Source organism: Protobothrops mucrosquamatus, unplaced genomic scaffold (assembly GCF_001527695.2).
Source record: "Protobothrops mucrosquamatus isolate PMUCROS unplaced genomic scaffold, P.Mucros_1.0 scaffold3323, whole genome shotgun sequence".
In the NCBI taxonomy this organism is placed as follows: Eukaryota; Metazoa; Chordata; class Lepidosauria; order Squamata; family Viperidae; genus Protobothrops; species Protobothrops mucrosquamatus.
This window is the reverse complement of record NW_015389313.1, coordinates 31,714-48,397: the sequence shown is the minus strand read 5'-3', so window position 1 is coordinate 48,397 and position 16,684 is coordinate 31,714. Positions and strand designations below refer to the sequence as shown.

General features: G+C 46.0%; 1 protein-coding gene across 1 annotated transcript in view; it reads right to left on the bottom strand.

The window, feature by feature from the left end:
* RTN4R (reticulon 4 receptor) overlaps window positions 1-15,384 on the bottom strand; it is an 18,474-nt gene extending 3,090 nt beyond the window's left edge. Inside the window, exon 1 of the mRNA XM_015826840.1 lies at window positions 15,294-15,384. Within this exon, the coding sequence (XP_015682326.1) occupies window positions 15,294-15,384 (91 nt within the window). The remainder of the gene's footprint in view (window positions 1-15,293) is intronic.
* Between the last annotated feature and the right edge of the window lie 1,300 nt (window positions 15,385-16,684).

Genomic DNA, 16,684 nt, shown 5'->3' with positions numbered 1-16,684 from the left:
AGAAGCGGTGAATGCTCCAACATTGGAAGTTTTTAAGAAGAGACTGGACAGCCCTTTGTCCGAAATGGTATAGGGCAGTGGTGGCGAACCTATGCCACGGGTGCCAGAGGTGGCACTCGGAGTCCTCTCTGTGGGCACACGTGCCGTTGCCCCAGCCTTGCCTCCCCCCGTGACCCCCACCTCACCAGCAGCCTCCCTGGAGGAGAGTCACCCTCGAGTGTGGCCTTTGTGGAGCAGTGCAGCCAAGGACATGGCAGCCAGGCAGCATAGACAAGAATCTGCCCTCACGCCCCATCGTGCAGAATTGATGCTGCGGGGCATGGGCAGAGAGCATGGCCACCATGGCGCTGCTGGGCAGGCCCTGGAGGCGGTGAGTGGCCCTGCGGGCAGGCAGGGTGGGGGCGGGGCAGGGGGTGGAGCGGGGCCAGGCCCAGTTTTTGGGCACTCGGTGTCTAAAAGGTTCGCCATCACTGGTATAGGGTTTCCTGCCTGAGCAGGGGGTTGGACTAGATGACCTCCAAGGTCCCTTCCAACATTATTATTATTATTATTATTATTATTATTATTATTATTATTATTATTATTATTATTATTATTATTATTATGGATCATCGCACAGTCAGCCAGATGTTCAGACTGGATTTGGCATTTTTGTCTGCCTATCGAGTCCTTCCCAAGGACCTGGGATAGGCAGATGTGGATGTTTGATGTTATTACAGATCTCGTCGCAGGATGGAAGCAGTTTTGCAATCGCCTTTTGCAATTGACTAATGGCGAATTTGTCAATGCCGATGGTATTCAAGTGGTGCTCCAGTTGTTTTGGGATTGCACCCAAGGCGCCTATTACTATTGGTAATAGTAATTGCTTGCTTTTGCCACAGTCTTTCTATTTCTATTTGTAGGTCTTTGTATTTTGTTATCTTCTCCAGTTCTTTCTCGTCTATTCTGCTGTCTGCAGGCACTGCCACGTCCACTATCCAGACTTTTTTGTCTTTCTTATCGACAATTGTTAAGTCCAGGGTGTTATGTTGCAGGTGCTTGTCTATTTATGATGATGATGATGATGATGATGATGATGATGATGATGATGATGATGGATCATCGCACAGTCAGCCAGATGTTCAGACTGGATTTGGCATTTTGTCTACCTATCGAGTCCTTCCCAAGGACCTGGGATAGGCAGATGTGGATGTTTGATGGTATTACAGATCTCGTCGCAGGAGGGAGGCGGTTCCTAGTAAGGCCGCCTTTTGCAATTGACTAATAGCGAATTTGTCAATGCCGATGGTGTTCAAGTGGTGCTTATCATCATCATCATCATCATCATCATCATCATCATCATCATCATCATCACAGAAAGGGCCGCTGGAGTCACTGCCTCCTCTTGAAAAGTTAACTGCCCATGTGAATTCAGCCTCTCCATGGGCCTGTCTTTTCCTGGGCAAGGGAATTTATATTCCTTTTGCGCAGGTCGTCCTCGATTTAACAACAACAGTTCGTTTAGTGGCTGTTCGAAGTTAACGACGGCACTTGAGGAAGGTGACTTATGAACCATTTTTCCACAGGGGCGACCTTTGCAGCACCCCCACGATCACGTGGCCAAAATTCAGACGCTTGGCAAGTGACTCATATTTACGACCGTCACTGTGTCCCAAGATCACCCGATCCCCTTTGCCGAGAAGCCAAGCCAACGGGGAAGATTTACCTCACAGCCGGGTTCCCAACTTATTCAAGGCAGTGATTCACTTAACAACCGTCGTAAAATGGGGCAAAGCTCACTTAACAATTGTCTTACTTAACGACAGAAATTTTGGGCTGGATTGTGGTCGTGAGCCCAGGACTACCTGTATGTAGCATTTCTTAAACCGCCCTCTCCCCCCCAGAGAACGGGCCTTCAAAATGGGCCCTCAGAACGGAGGCCTTTGGACCAGCGTTTCGGCACTTTTCAGATGTGTGGACTTCAACTCCCAGAATTCCCCAGCCAGCGAGGTTGAGAAACTCTGCTTTGGGCTGCACGCAGACAGTCTCGCAGCGGGCAGAGAGGAAGTTCCTAAGCCAGGCTTATTTCTGCAGGATCCCTCTGGGGCGGGGAGCTACGGATTCATTTGTGCGCCGCAGCCCGCGAGGTGGGAAGGTTTAACTACGGTTTTCTGCCGGAGTTAATTAACTGGATCCTGTTTGCACAACACGCTGTAACCTCTGCTGACCCAGTTTAGCATGCCGTGCAAACAAGAGTCCAATCGTACGAGAACAGGCTATTTTTGCCACGACCTTGAGAGAGCAGAAAAAGGCAGACGCTTGGCACCACGCAGGCAAATTGCAGAGCCGCCCTAGCATTTCCTTCGGGGACATTGAGGCTGTTTTTTTTAATGAAAAGAGGGAACAGAAGCCAGCAGGGGGACGCATGTTTAGCCTCACAACAACCTGGACGGGTAGTTAGTCACAAGAGCAAACAGCAGACAGAACCTGGCAATGCTGTAAATCATAGAGCCTAGAATGACAAGAGTTAGAAGGGACCTTATAGGTCATCTAGTCCAACCCCCTGCCCAAGCAGGAGACCCTACAGCCGTGGTGGCGAACCTATGGCACCCGTGCCACAGGTGGCACTCAAAGCCCTCTCTGTGGGCACGCGCGCTGTCGCCCCAGTCCTAGGCCTTCAGCTGGGTTTTATAAAACCTTTTCGCTTTAGGCCTCCGCCGCTGTGTGCAAAAAAAAAAAAAGGTTCAATCAATCAATTTCAACTTCTCATGGGAAAAAAAAAGATCTCGCAAAGTTGGAATTGATTGATTGAACTTTTTAGTCCCACCCAGTCTGCCGTTACCACTGCAGCCACACCCATCCAATGGGCCATGCCCACCCAATGGGCTACACCCACCCAATGGGCCATGCCCACCCGGCACCCAACAATACATAAGTGGGTTTTGGGTTGCAGTTTGGGCACCCGGTCTCTAGAAGGTTCGCCATCACTGCCCTACATCATTTCTGACAGAGGGCTGTCCAGTCTCTTCTTGGAAGCCTCCAATGATGAAGCTCCCACAACTTCTGAAGGCAACTTCTCTTCCATTAGTTGATTCTTCTCACTGTCAGAAAATTTCTCCTTATTTCTAGGCTGAATCTCTCCTTGATCAGTTTCCATCTGTTATTCCTTGTCCGGCCTTCAGGGGCTTTGGAGAATAGGATGACCCCTCCTCTTTGTGACCGCTCCTCAAATATTGGAACGCTGCTATCGTGTCTCTCATGGACCTTCTCTTCACTACAAGCTTCGCCTTTGAGTGTGTGAAGCCCTCCAACCTCTCCACCCCACTGGTAGCTGACCTCTTCAATGCAGATTGGTGAGGTAGGCATACATCTGGAGGAAGCTGCGGGAAATGGGGGCTATAAATCTCCATCAATAAATTACGATCGTTTGCTCTGTCGATATTATAGACGTGGCTCAAATATTTTATCGGGGCATTGGGAACAGCACCAAGGGACGGATAAGAATGAAGGCGGTTCCTTCTTTCAGGCTATCAAAAGCTAGAAAGCTAAGCCACCACGGTGGTCTTGTCATCATAACCCCCTCGGTGTGCTTAATGAAGCCCGCGAGATCTCTTCGGAGAGGAGACGGCACCTGCTCAGTAAACGGGGACAATTCGTGCCGAAGATTATTACGTGTGTCAGAATCCAATTATATTTCATCTCTAGTTATCGACTATGGAAAACCCCATTTCTGCCCTCTCTGGATTCTGTCATACTATGAAGGGATGAGCAAAGGGGTTTTATGGCTCCCACTTCCTCCCTTACAACTTCAAAGGGACTGAATGTGGATCGCACCAAAAGGACTGATCATAACAATAGGGCCCATCAGCTTTCATCTACTCCTCTCTGAAGTTTCCCTTCCGCCGGCCGTGAGGAAAAGGGGGTGGAAATGTAACGCCTGGGATTGTCGCTGGAAGGATGGTGGGGTGGGGGGGCTGCTTGGGAACACTTAAAACCTTGAACCGTAGGGCTTGGGCCCCAGGTCCTGTCTAGAACACCTGCAACCATCTTCTCTTAATAAAGATGGCTGTTGGAAGAAATATTCCAAGAGTTCTGTCTTCTTAAGATGCAAAGTGGGGTGGGTCCTTACAAACCCCTCAAGGCTGAGCACTTGGATCACGCTGGTGACACTTGCGGGCTGCTTCTCATGTTTTGACAACGCTCCAGCCCATCGCATGGAGCAAAAAACAAGAGACAGGTTCCGAGTGCCCGGCTGACAGCGCGTCAAGGGGAGAGGCGTCTCTTGGGAAATTAAAGCAATTCTACCCAGCGGGAGGGGGAAGGGGGGGGAAGATGCCAAAAATGCAAGGAAAGAGAAAATCCTTTGGGAGATTGTTGAGTCATGCTAGGCCTTAGGGCCGGGCGTGTGCGGGGAAACGCGGTTATTCTGCAGCCTTCCTCTCCTCTGAAACAACGGATGGAAACTGATCGAGGAGAGAAGCAACCTGGAATTAAGGAGAAAGTTCCTAACAGTGAGGACAATCAACCAGTGGAACAGCTTGCCACCAGACGTTTGTAGGTGCTTCATCACTGGAGGTTTTTAAGAAGAGACTGGACAGCCACTTGTCTGAAATAGTATAGGGTTTCCTGCCTGAGCAGGGGGCTGGACTAGAAGACCTCCAAGGTCCCTTACAGCTCTATTCTGATTCTGATTGGGTAATGAGGGCATCAAACTCCACATGAGGCTGGCACCTCCTGGGACTTATCATTTGGATCTTTCCTCCCTGCTCCCTTGTGCAGGTTGTCCTCGGTTAACAACAGTTCACGCAGTGACCGTTCCAAGTGACAATGGCACTGAAAAAAGAGACTTGTGACCATTTTTCACACTTAGGACCGTTGCAGCATCCCTGTGGTCACATGATCAAAATTTGGACACTCAGTGACTGACTCACATTTATGACGGTTGCAGCGTCCCGGGGTCACGTGATCCCTTTTTGTGACCTTTTGGCAAGCAAAGTCAATGGGGGAAGCCAGATTCTCTTAACGACCATGGTACTAATTTAACAACTGCAGTGATTCACTTAACAACTGTGACCAGAAAGGTTGTAAAACGGGGCACAATTCACTTAAGCAGTGTTTTGCTTAGCAACAGAAATTCTGGGCTCAAGACGACTTGTCGGCACAGTCCCAAACTGACTCGCAGATAAGCTATTTACAAGCAATGCCCCCAAGATTTGCCCTAATAACCCCCCCCCCAGTTTAAGGATCACTATTTTAAGCCAACAGGTTAGTGATAATAATAATAATAATAATAATAATAATAATAATAATAATAATAATAATAATAATAATAATAATAATAATAATAATAATAATAATAATAATAATAATAATAATAATTGGAAGGGACCTTGGAGGTCATCAAGTCCAACCCCCTGCTCAAGCAGGAAGTCCTATACCATTTCAGACAAATGGCTGTCCAGTCTCTTCTTAAAAACCTCCAGTGTTGGAGCATTCACCGCTTCTGGAGGCAGGTTGTTCCACTGGTTAATTGTTCTAACTGTCAGGAAATTTCTTACTTCCAGGTTGCTTCTCTCCTTGGTTAGTTTCCATCCATTGCTTCTTGTCCTGCCCTCAGGCGCTTTGGAGAATAGCTTGACTCCCTCTTCTTTGGGGCAGCCCCTGAGATATTGGAACACTGCTATCATGTCCCCCCTCGTCCTTCTCTTCATTAAACTAGACATACCCAATTCCAGCAGCCGTTCCTTATATGTTTTAGCCTCCGTTCCCTTGTCATTCTTCACGTTAGCATAAGTCACTTTGTGATCATTTCATTAATCATAAGGCACAGATTTTCCCCCCCTACTCAATCTTTCTCCAGTTTGGCACTCTCCAGATGTGGGCCTACAAATCTCATGACAATAAAGCTGGGAATAAGGAGAACTGAAAGCCAGGCATCTGCAAGGCACCAGATGGGGAAGGTTTTAACTGCCAGGGGTGGGTGGGTGGGTGAAAGACACTTGCTTGCAGGCAACAGAGCCAAAACTCTTGCAGAATGAATAGATAAGGGCAGCTGATGGGAGCAGGCCATGAGTAAAGTTGTGTGAGGGGGGTTGTTTTGGGTGTACAGGGGTGGGAAAACATGCCACAGGGTTAGGACACTTGCAAAGCTGTTCCAGCTTTGAGCCATAAAATGTTGGCCCTCTGAAATATATATGGCCAATCACACTCTTTCCTTTTTTAGGAAACATCATATAAAGTGCAGACGTAAGAGAAAGAATAGCCAGAAGGAGAAACAGGAGCCTAGCTAAACTGAGATTCTCAGTCAATCCAGGTCATGGTTGTCCCAAAGGTGCTTTTTTCACGAGACCACTGGACTTTGTCGTTCTTCTTCTTCTTTTATATCTATATCTATATATTATTAATTTTTATAGGGTTAGAGTTAGGGTTGGGGTTTCTTTTAAAATAACATTCTTAATATTTAGCAAACAGCATATTGTCTGGGTTTATGTGTTTAAAAAAACAATGAGTAATAATTAATTTCTATATTATCATAATCAATAGGTTAATTGCTCAATAGTCTTCTTCTTACTAATATATAATCAATGTTATATAGTACATATCACCTTCCTTTCTCTCTAACTCGCTTTTCTAGCCATTGATAAAACTTAGCGCATGTTCTAAAGCAGGGCTTTTCAACCAGTGGTACGGGTACCACCTGTGGTACATTGGCACCTGGCAGGTGGTACGCGACCATCCTAGAAAAGTGGTAGCAGTGGAGGGGAATGAGCTGAACCAGTGGCAGCACCGCACAAGCCTGAGCGAGAGACGGCTGGAACTGCAGGGCTGTCAGGACTCAGCGGAAGCGCCAGGATCAGCGCCAGGCTCCAGCTGGAGCTCGGCACTGATCCTGGTGTTTCTGCTGAGCCCAGAAGAGGCGCCGATCAGCTGGAATGTTGCAGCCTCTCCAGGGTCTTGTGATTTACATTCAGATGCTTGGCAACTGATTCATATTTATGACGGTCACAGTGTCCCAGGGTCATGTGAAGTGACCAAAACCTGCTGCAACCACCCAGCAGACGGGGGGGAATAAAAACCAAACACCCCCTCACCCCACCCCCACTGCCAACCCTCAACAGAAATGCTCACAACAATGAAAACCTCGGACAGGAGGAAGAGTGCCGCCGGGCGGGCAGGCAGGTGTCTTGCTCGGCTGTGGCTTGGGGGGCCCTTTTTTCAGGGCCATTGTAACTTTGAACATTGTAAGCGAACTGTTGTAAGTTGAGGACTACCTGTACTTCATCACTTTTTTCCTTCTTTTTTTTGGGTCATCAAGTTTTTGACACATTGCTAGGCGACTGGTGATACTCGGATAGTGCCATATCCTAAAAGTGGTACAATGGGTGAAAAGGTTGAAAAGCCCTGTTCTAAAGTACACTGAGTCTTTTTTCTCTTTTCTCTTTAGTGTCAATCTGTCCATTTCTGCACAATCTAAAATTTTAGGTTAGAATGCAGTAGTTGCAGGCTAACTCTGCCAGCTGTCAGCAGTTCGATTCTCACCAGCTCAAGGTTGACTCAGCCTTCCAAGGTCGGTAAAATGAGGACCCAGATTGTTGGGGACAAATAGACTGACTCGTAAACTGTTTAAGAGAGGGCTGTAAAGCACTGTGAAGCGTTATATAAGTCTAAGTGCTGCTGCTATTGCTAACTGTGGCAAGAAAAGACATAAAACGGGGCAAAACTCACTTAACAAATGTCTCACGGAAGTTTGGGGCTGAATTGCAGTGGTAAGTCGAGGACTACCTGCGGTGTTCAGAGGCCCGAGCAAAAGGCCGAGGCCTTCCCCTCAAGTCTATCGATCTGGAGATATGAGGATGCACTTTTCCTTCAGAAGGGTCGATAAGAATCCTCTCCTGCCTGGACATAAAGGGACTCCGAGGCAGCCCAAGGCCTTTTTGCTGAGTCAGTGGCCTTTGCTTGCCTTTCTCCTTTGCAGGCAAGAAGAGAAGATGAAATTGTGGGGCAGCCCTTCAGCTTCCTTCTAGGGCAGCGGTTCTCAACCTGTGGGTCGGGACCCCATTTGGAGTCGATCGACCATTTCACGGGGGTCGCCAAGAAAGGCTGTCCGCCATTTTTTTTTGTCCGCCATTTTTTTCCCCTTTTCCGGCGGGTGCCTTACCTCCCTTGGGCTGGGCCAGCTGGTGGTCGGCCTGCTCCGTCTCTGCCGCTTGCCAGCTACGCCTCGGCCGGCGCAGGGGGCGGAAGCACGCATGCATGGCGCTCCCGGGCAGGGAAAGTCCTCGACTTACGACCGGTTGGGTAGTCCTCGACTTATGACCGGTTTAGTCCTCAACTTACGACCGGTTTAGTCCTCAACTTACAACTGGTTTAGTCCTCGACTTACGACTGGTTGGGGTCGCGGCATTAAAAAGGTTGAGAACCACTGCTCTAGGGCCATGAGGAAAAATGGCCTCTGGGCTGAGTCGGGGGGGGGGGGAAGAGGCCATGCCAGACGCTGGAAGGGACAAGAGGATCAGGCTCAATATCCAGTTTTGGTCACCACGATGTAAAAAAGATGCTGAGACTCTAGAAAGAGTGCAGAGAAGAGCAACAAGGATGATTAGGGGACTGGAGGCTAAAACATAGAAGGAACGGTTGCTGGAATTAGGTATGTCCAGTTTAATGAAGAGAAAGACGAGGGGGGACATGACAGCAGTCTTCCAATATCTCAGGGGTTGCCCCAAAGAAGAGGGAGTCAAGCTATTCTCCAAAGCGCCCGAAGGCAGGACAAGAAGCAACGGATGGAAACTAATCAAGGAGAGAAGCAACCTAGAACTAAGGCGAAATATTGTGACAGAATAATTAACCTGATCACTTACCTACCGTTTATTTATATCTCATGTTTGTAAGACCACCAATCTATCTGACAAATCCCAGCACAGCAAAACATACCATATAAAACATCAACAATAATAAAACACCAATACCCACACAGAATATATTGATCGAGGCCCCCTCGTCAAAATTACAAAATGTCTACAGTAGGCAGGACATCCACCCTGAAACTCTCAACTTAACAGCCTGTCCCCCATGCCTGGAGGACACCACATCAATGACCACTTGTGCAATATTTTGGAAACAGGCATTCTTGGGCTCAGAGAATTCCATCCTGTCCGTCAGAGAGAAGGACGAGGGGGGACATGATAGCAGTGTTCCAATATCTCAGGGGCTGCCCCAAAGAAGAGGGAGTCAAGCTGTTCTCCAAAGTGCTTGAAGGCAGGACAAGAAGCAACGGGTAGAAACTGACCAAAGAGAGAAGCAACCTAGAACTAAGGAGAAACTTCCTGACAGTTAGAACAATTAACCAGTGGAACAACCTGCCTCCAGAAGCGGTGAATGCTCCAACACTGGAGGTTTTTAAGAAGGGACTGCACAGCCATTTGTCTGAAATGGTATAGGGTTTCCTGCCTGAGCAGGGGCAGGGGGTTGGACTAGATGACCTCCAAGTCCCTTCCAACTTTACGATGATGATGATGATGATGATGATGATGATGATGATGATGAATCATCGCACAGTCAGCCAGATGTTCAGACTGGATTTGGCATTTTGTCTACCTATCGAGTCCTTCCCAAGGACCTGGATTATCATCATCATCATCATCATCATCATCATCATCATCATCATCATCATCATCATCATCATCATCATCAGTTTTTGGGTGAAACCATCATCCCAGTCTTGATCTTGAAGAAAGAGTCAAGTTTTGATCCAGGAAAAAAAATTTGTACCCAGGCTGGGAAACAGCACTGTCTTGACCCATCAGCCTGACAATTGGGGCCAACTGCACACCAGAATGACAGAGTTGAAAGGGACATAGAATTAACAGAGTTGGAAGGGACCTTGGAGGTCTTCTAGTCCAACCCCCTGCACAAGCTGAAGCACAAACTTCTACCTCTCACTGGCCAGGGATTTCACAATCCTTCTTCCTGTTCCAAGAACGACTGACTCAATTTGGCTTTTTTTTGTAAAAAAAAAAAAAGCCGGCATACACATTCTCCATCAAAGTGGAGTCCCCTTTCAAGCAGGAGGGGGCTTCATATTTGAATGTCAACGAAAGTATTGTGTAAGAGAATGCTTGGAGGTTGAAAAAGAAAAGAAGCATTCCCAAGCACGACAAGGGAAGAATAGATGGATAGTTCAGCCCTATTTGGTGTAAGAGCCTTTACTGCTTCAGTTAAGCAATTAGAGAGCAAGAAGCTGAAATGATTCAGTGAGACTCCACCTTAATGAGTTCACTAATGAACGGCGGCTGGGATGTCACAGATTCCATTTTCAAGATTCTGCCTCCAGACTCTCTTTTTTCCTGGCGTTAAGAGTGATTGATGAAGCTCCCTGAGAATCTTGCCTCTCCATTCATGAATGGAGAATAGTGTCAACCTGAAGGCAACAATTATCTGATTCGCTGTGGGTAGATTAACACTCGAGCCCTCTGTCCCCGGGCTTACAAGATGGTTTCGGAGAAATTGAAACAGGCTCAGAGAAGGAAGGAGAGGAGGGTGGGGGGGACCAGAAACAAGTCCTAGGATGGGAGGTGGAATACGGCGTCCAGGTTTGGTCACCGCATTCACCCAATTTTCCATTGTAGCTTAATGCAAGTGGAAACTCAATCCCTTCTATGCCCAAAGTCACTGCTGCCACTTGAGCCACTCATGATGGAGGAGGAACAACACTTGGAAAATTAACCAGGGGTCTTTCAAACTTGGCCAATTTAAGACTTGTGGACTTCAATTCCCAGGATTCCTCAGCCAGCCCTTGGGGGCCTTGCCTGCGTTCTGTCATCCTTTGGGGAAGGGAAGGGGGAACAAATGGCAATAGAGCTGTATATCTTTACTAGCTGTACCCGGCCACGCGCTGCTGTGGCTCAGTCTCAATGCGCCATTGTGCATTCATCCCAAACAATAAGTTTGCATTTCTTCAATACTTTTCTCATGCCGGATGCTTTGGAAATGTTGCACGTGGGAGTTTCAATGAGTTGCACGTTCAATGGCAATTTCAAAGCATCCAACAGATGGTGCTGTTTTTCAAAAAAAGCATGTTTTTACCTGTCACAGGTGTGACATCTATATAATGTAGGTATATAAAAACACGCACGTATTCGAATGCAATGTTGTATCAAAATTTCAAAGCAATCGGTGAAGAACTTTCGGAGATTTAAGATTTTGAACAAACGAACATTTACATTTTTATTTATATAGATAGATGATGGGAAATTGGGAGGGGGGAATCGACAATTGAGGAAGAACAGAGTGTCTTGGAATCCAGTTTGTGCCGGCTGCTGGCATCTTCAAGGCTGGACTGATGGACCATGGGGGAGGCTAAGGGAAGCCGAGGCTTTTAGTTCTGTATTTGGCTGCAGGAATGTTAGATTCCGCTTTACTCTACTGCCACCAGCATCTCTCAGTAAAAGTGACTTTTTGCCTCAACCAAATGGAGTTGAGAGTTTTACTTCCCTGAGGGATCAGACTGGGGCAGGCCTGTTCTCCAAAGATATCTGAAGGCAGGGCAAGGAGCAATGGATGGATAGTTTCAGGTGCTAATCAAGGAGAAAAGCAAAAAGGAAATAAGGAGAAATTTCCTAACAGCGAGAACAACTCATCAGTGGAACAACTTGCCTCCAGAAGTTGTGAATGCTCCAACAGTAAACGTTTTTAAGAAGAGACTGGAGAACCATTTGTCTGAAATGGTATAGGGTTTCCTGGTTGCGCAGGGGGTTGGACTAGATGACCTCCAAGGTTCTATTCTGTATTCTGTATTCTGTATTCTGTATTCTGTATTCTGTATTCTCTACTCTACTCTACTCTACTCTACTCTACTCTACTCTACTCTACTCTACTCTACTCTACTCTACTCTACTCTTCTATTCTCTTCTCTTCTATTCTATTCTATTCTATTCTATTCTATTCTTCTTTCCATTATTCTATTCTATTCTATTCTATTCTATTCTATTCTATTCTATTCTATTCTATTGTCAATGGGGGAAGCCAGATTCACTTAACTACTGGGTTACTAACTTATCAACCGCAGTGATTCACTTAACAACGGTGTCTAGGAAGGTCGTAAAATGGGGCAAAATCCACGTAACCCTTGTCTCACTTAGCAACATAAATTTTGGGCTCAACTGTGGTCCTAAGTCAAGGACTACCTATATGCTGCCAACTAAACATGGCTGCCCCAAAGAAGAGGGGGTCAAATTATTCTCCAAAGCACCAGAGAGCAGGACAAGAAACAATGGATGGAAACTAATCAAGGAGAGAAGCAATCTGGAATTAAGCAGAAAATTCCTAACAGTGAGGACAATGAACCAGTGGAGCAACTTGCCTCCAGAAGTTGTGAATGCTCCAACACTGGAGGTTTTCAAGAAAAGGGCGGGGTATAAATTCGATAAATAAATAAATAAAATAAATAAAAAGAGTGGGAAACCATTTGTCTGAAATAGTATAGGGTTTCTTGCCTAAGCAGGGGGTTGGACTAGAAGACCTTCAAGGTCCCTTCCAGCTCTATTCTGATTCTGCAAGGAGGGAGTCAGGAAGGCTAAAACCCAAAATGAACTGGCAACTAACACCAAAAATAACCAAAAAAAAGTATCTTTCAATATATAAAGAACAAGAAGAAAGTCAAGAAAATGATAGGGCCACTAATGGGAGTAGATGCCAAGGAGACAGTCAGAACTGCTTAATTCCTTCTTCACATCTATTTTTAAATAGCTCAACCTATCAACAGTAGCACCAAGAGAAATAGAATGGATATACAAGTCAAAATAGACAAGATACATTAAGATGTATCCTCTTACCATTTCTTGGCCTATTTTGACCTGTATACCTCTTCTATCCACTCTGGACCAGATGGTTCGCATCCCAGGTTTTTGAAGGAACTAGCATCATCTTAGAACCACCGAATGTCAATTTTCCAAGCAACCCTTGCACAGAGAAACTACCAGAGGACTGAAGAAGAGCTGATGTGGTCCCAATCAGCAAAAAGGGGAAAAAATGGATCCAGGAAATTATAGGCCAATCAGTTGACATGAATACATGGGAAAATCCTGGAAAATGTAATCAAGCAGAGGATCCATGAACACCAAGAAACGAACACGGTGATTACTAGAAGCCAGCATGAGTTTGTTAAAAACAGACTGTGTCAGACAAACCTTACATCCGTTTTTGATAAAAGGACTAAATTAGTGGACCAATGAAACGCTGTGCACATAGCATACTTGGACTTCAATAAGGTATTTGACAAAGTAGAGCACAACTTGGTAAGCTAGAAAAATGAGGGATAGACAATCACCAGACCAGATGGATTCATAACTGGCTGGGGATGCCAAATTGTATGATAGCAATAGTTGAATATAGAATAGGACACAAAATACAAAATAACAGACTTGGAAGGGACCTTGGAGGTCTTCTAGTCCAACCCCCTGCTTAGGCAGGAATCCCTATACCATTTCAGACAAATGGTTGTGCAGTCTCTTCTTAAAAACTTCCAGTGTTGGAGCAGTCACAACTTCTGGAGGCAGGTTGTTCCACTGGTTAATTGTTCTCACTGTCAGGAAGTTTCTCCTTAGTTCCAGGTTGCTTCTCTCCTTGATGAGTTTCCATCCGTTGCTTCTTGTCCTGCCTTCAGGCGCCTTGGAGAATAGCTTGACTCCCTCTTCTTTGAGGCAGCCCCTGAGATACTGTTTTAAGTGTGAAAAACGGTCATAAGTCACTTTTTTTCAAAGCCATTGTAACTTCAAATGAACTGAAGTGTTTTAAGTCAAGAACTACCTGTGTGTATCCATAATAGCCTCTTTATATTTCCCCCATTTTTCTTTCCTGAGAGGGAATTGTTTACGATTGAACCCATAATCGACTATGCAGCTCCACAATAAAATGATTACTTTCTCTCAAAGGGCCGAGCGCATATCTTCAACTAAGCCTTTCCTGTTGGTGAAGTTTATGTCCAAAAATGGCCGGGCCTGGACCTCTGACTCTTGACAGATTTAGATTCCCAGCAGGTACCAAGATAATTGGAATCCATGGAATCTCTTTGAATATCTGGTCATTTGAAGCTGAAAAATCTCCTTGATATCTTTTGCCTGCCTAGATGATGTATAATAATCTCCCAGAATAAAATTACTTTTGTTTCTCTCTCCTTTTATTCTTACTCAAATACTTTCAACATAAATTCCATACTCTAGTTCCTGGGGAAAAAATACTCACAAGAAGAAAAGTGTCCAGGAAGTATGAGAACTCTCTCTCTCTCTCTCTCTCTCTCTCTCTCTCTCTCTCTCTCTCTCGTGTGTGTATGTGTATTTGTGTTTATATATAAAACATATATACATAAAACAACACATACACACACACACACACACACACACACCTTATGTACTTGCCACAATACAATCCCAAAGGAGTAGGGCTAAGTTGTAAGGTTATGACATCCATTTTACGACCGTTTCCTGTCATTAGGAACAAAGGCCTATGGATCATATATTGTCTCCCAGTGTGGTGGAATGATGTCTGGATTCCCAGGAGGGAGGGGCTGCTTTTCAGAGGCAGCGGAACTTGGAATGTCTGGTAAGCAGGAAGAGCGCAAAGGAGGCTCCTCCCTAGCAGTTCCCAGAGTAGATCTATAGTGATGCAATAGTTGTTTTAGTCCTGCAGGATTGATGCCAGGCCCCAAGAACCAAGAACGACATGTGAAGTTTCCTTTACTGTTCTTCTTCTATAGACAGAATCCGCTACCTCTTTGTCCTCTGGAAAGAAGCCCCTCCCTCCGGAGAATCCAGACTACTGTGCCACACACACACACACACATACAGTAAGAGTTCTACAGGTGTTTATTCAAACCCCTCAAACAGGTCCCCCATTGCGCAGGTCCAGATTCGGAACTCAGCACGGCAAGAGTCACTGGGTAACCGAGTCCAATGGGCACACGCAAAGTCCAGGAAAGCAGTCCAGGAGTCGAACACATCAGGATACACAGCACGAGCACACAAGCACAGAACAGGGCACGTTGCTCCAGCAATGCTCAAGTCCTCAGGGCGAGATTAAGTAGGCAACGTGGTGCTGCCTCCTCGCGTGTAGTTTAACTGACTGGTATTATGCCTGTTTCCTCTCTGCTCTACATATCCTTGGATCAGGAGGTGTGAACTCCAGCTCCTCATTGCTAACAGGTGATAGCTGCTCCCGGTCCTGGCCTGGTGCCCTCTGGCCAACTCACTGTAGCTGTGGCTCAGCCTCAGACTGTCCCTCCTGCTCCATCAGGCTAGCACTCTCCAAGCCCCGATCCTGACCGACACTCAGCTCCGTGTTTTCCTCTGCAGACTCAAACTCGCCCTTTTCCTCCGAACTGGCATCCGGAGAGGAGTCTGGAGGTGGATTCATGAGAACTATATCCCATCCCACCCAGTCCAAACCTGGGATGATGCTATACTATCTTGGCATTTCTTTTCTAACAGCAACTGTTTATGTTCCTCAGACATGAAAAAGCACAAACCACACAGCGTGCATAGGGCAGTCCTGGAAGTGTTTCCCTTCAATGCTATTATTGAATTTATTTGCCTTCAATGGACAGTCGCAGTCCAGCTTCATTCCTCTCCCTAAAATAAAACAGGGCCTTGCCAGTTTGGAACAAGAGGTTCTACGACAGGGAAGTACTGCAACAGCCACATATTCCTCTTTCTGTCGTTCCCCCCCACCCTTCCCGACAATCTTCTCCCAGAACTCTGTGATGAGAGAGTACATTTAATGAGAGTGGCTCAAATCAGAGGTAATCCAGATCTGCTTTCCTCACTGCTAATAAAATTATTAATGATTTAGCGGTGTGCAAAGGATGGTATTAAGCAGAGTGGGAGCATGGGACTGTGAGCTCACACCCTGGGTACAAAATGATCTATTATTTCTGTACTTACTGTATCTCCTTCTTCCTGCAGGTGGTCACGAAACTCTGCCAGTATCAAAGTTACTCAATTAAAAAAAACCAACCCATGCCTGTTTCTCCTGACAAATGCAAGGAGCGTATTATATACTAGGGAGAGAGATACCTAAATCTGAATGGGTATGAATGATTCCGGGAGGGGAAAAAAACATCTGCAGGATAAGAGGGTAACTGTATGCCACAGATCTGGAAAAGGACAAGTGGCATAGCCACATTTTTGGTTTCCAAGTTATATTTAAATATCTTCACGGGCCTTCCAGGATGTGCGCCATTTGGAGGACTTGCATGAATGTGATGTCCCCAGGAAAAATGAGATCCAGAAAGACCTGCCTTTGCTATCCTGTTGGGGACAGACGTTGCCTTAAATATTCCGTCGGATCTGCCGTCTTCAGTTGGGAACCTCGCTGGCATCCTGCTATCCACTGCTAGGGGAGAGGGGAGCGGAAATAGGCAATTGGTGTGTGGCGTGTAGAGATGACTTAGAAGGACTTTGACGGAAACCAGAGGTATGAACCAGTCTTCAAGGCTGCAGAGCCTGAGAAAGGTATGATTTTAGGTAGGGATAATTTTAAAAGTATTTTAATCGGAAACACAGCTGGTAATATTTGGTTTTAATTCGGCTTTTATCGGGGTTTATTTTTTGTATTTCTGTATTTTTGTATTTTGTATTTTTTGTATTTTGTGTATACTATTTGTTTTTAATATGCTGTGAACCGCCCTGAGTCCTATGGGAGAAGGGCGGTATAC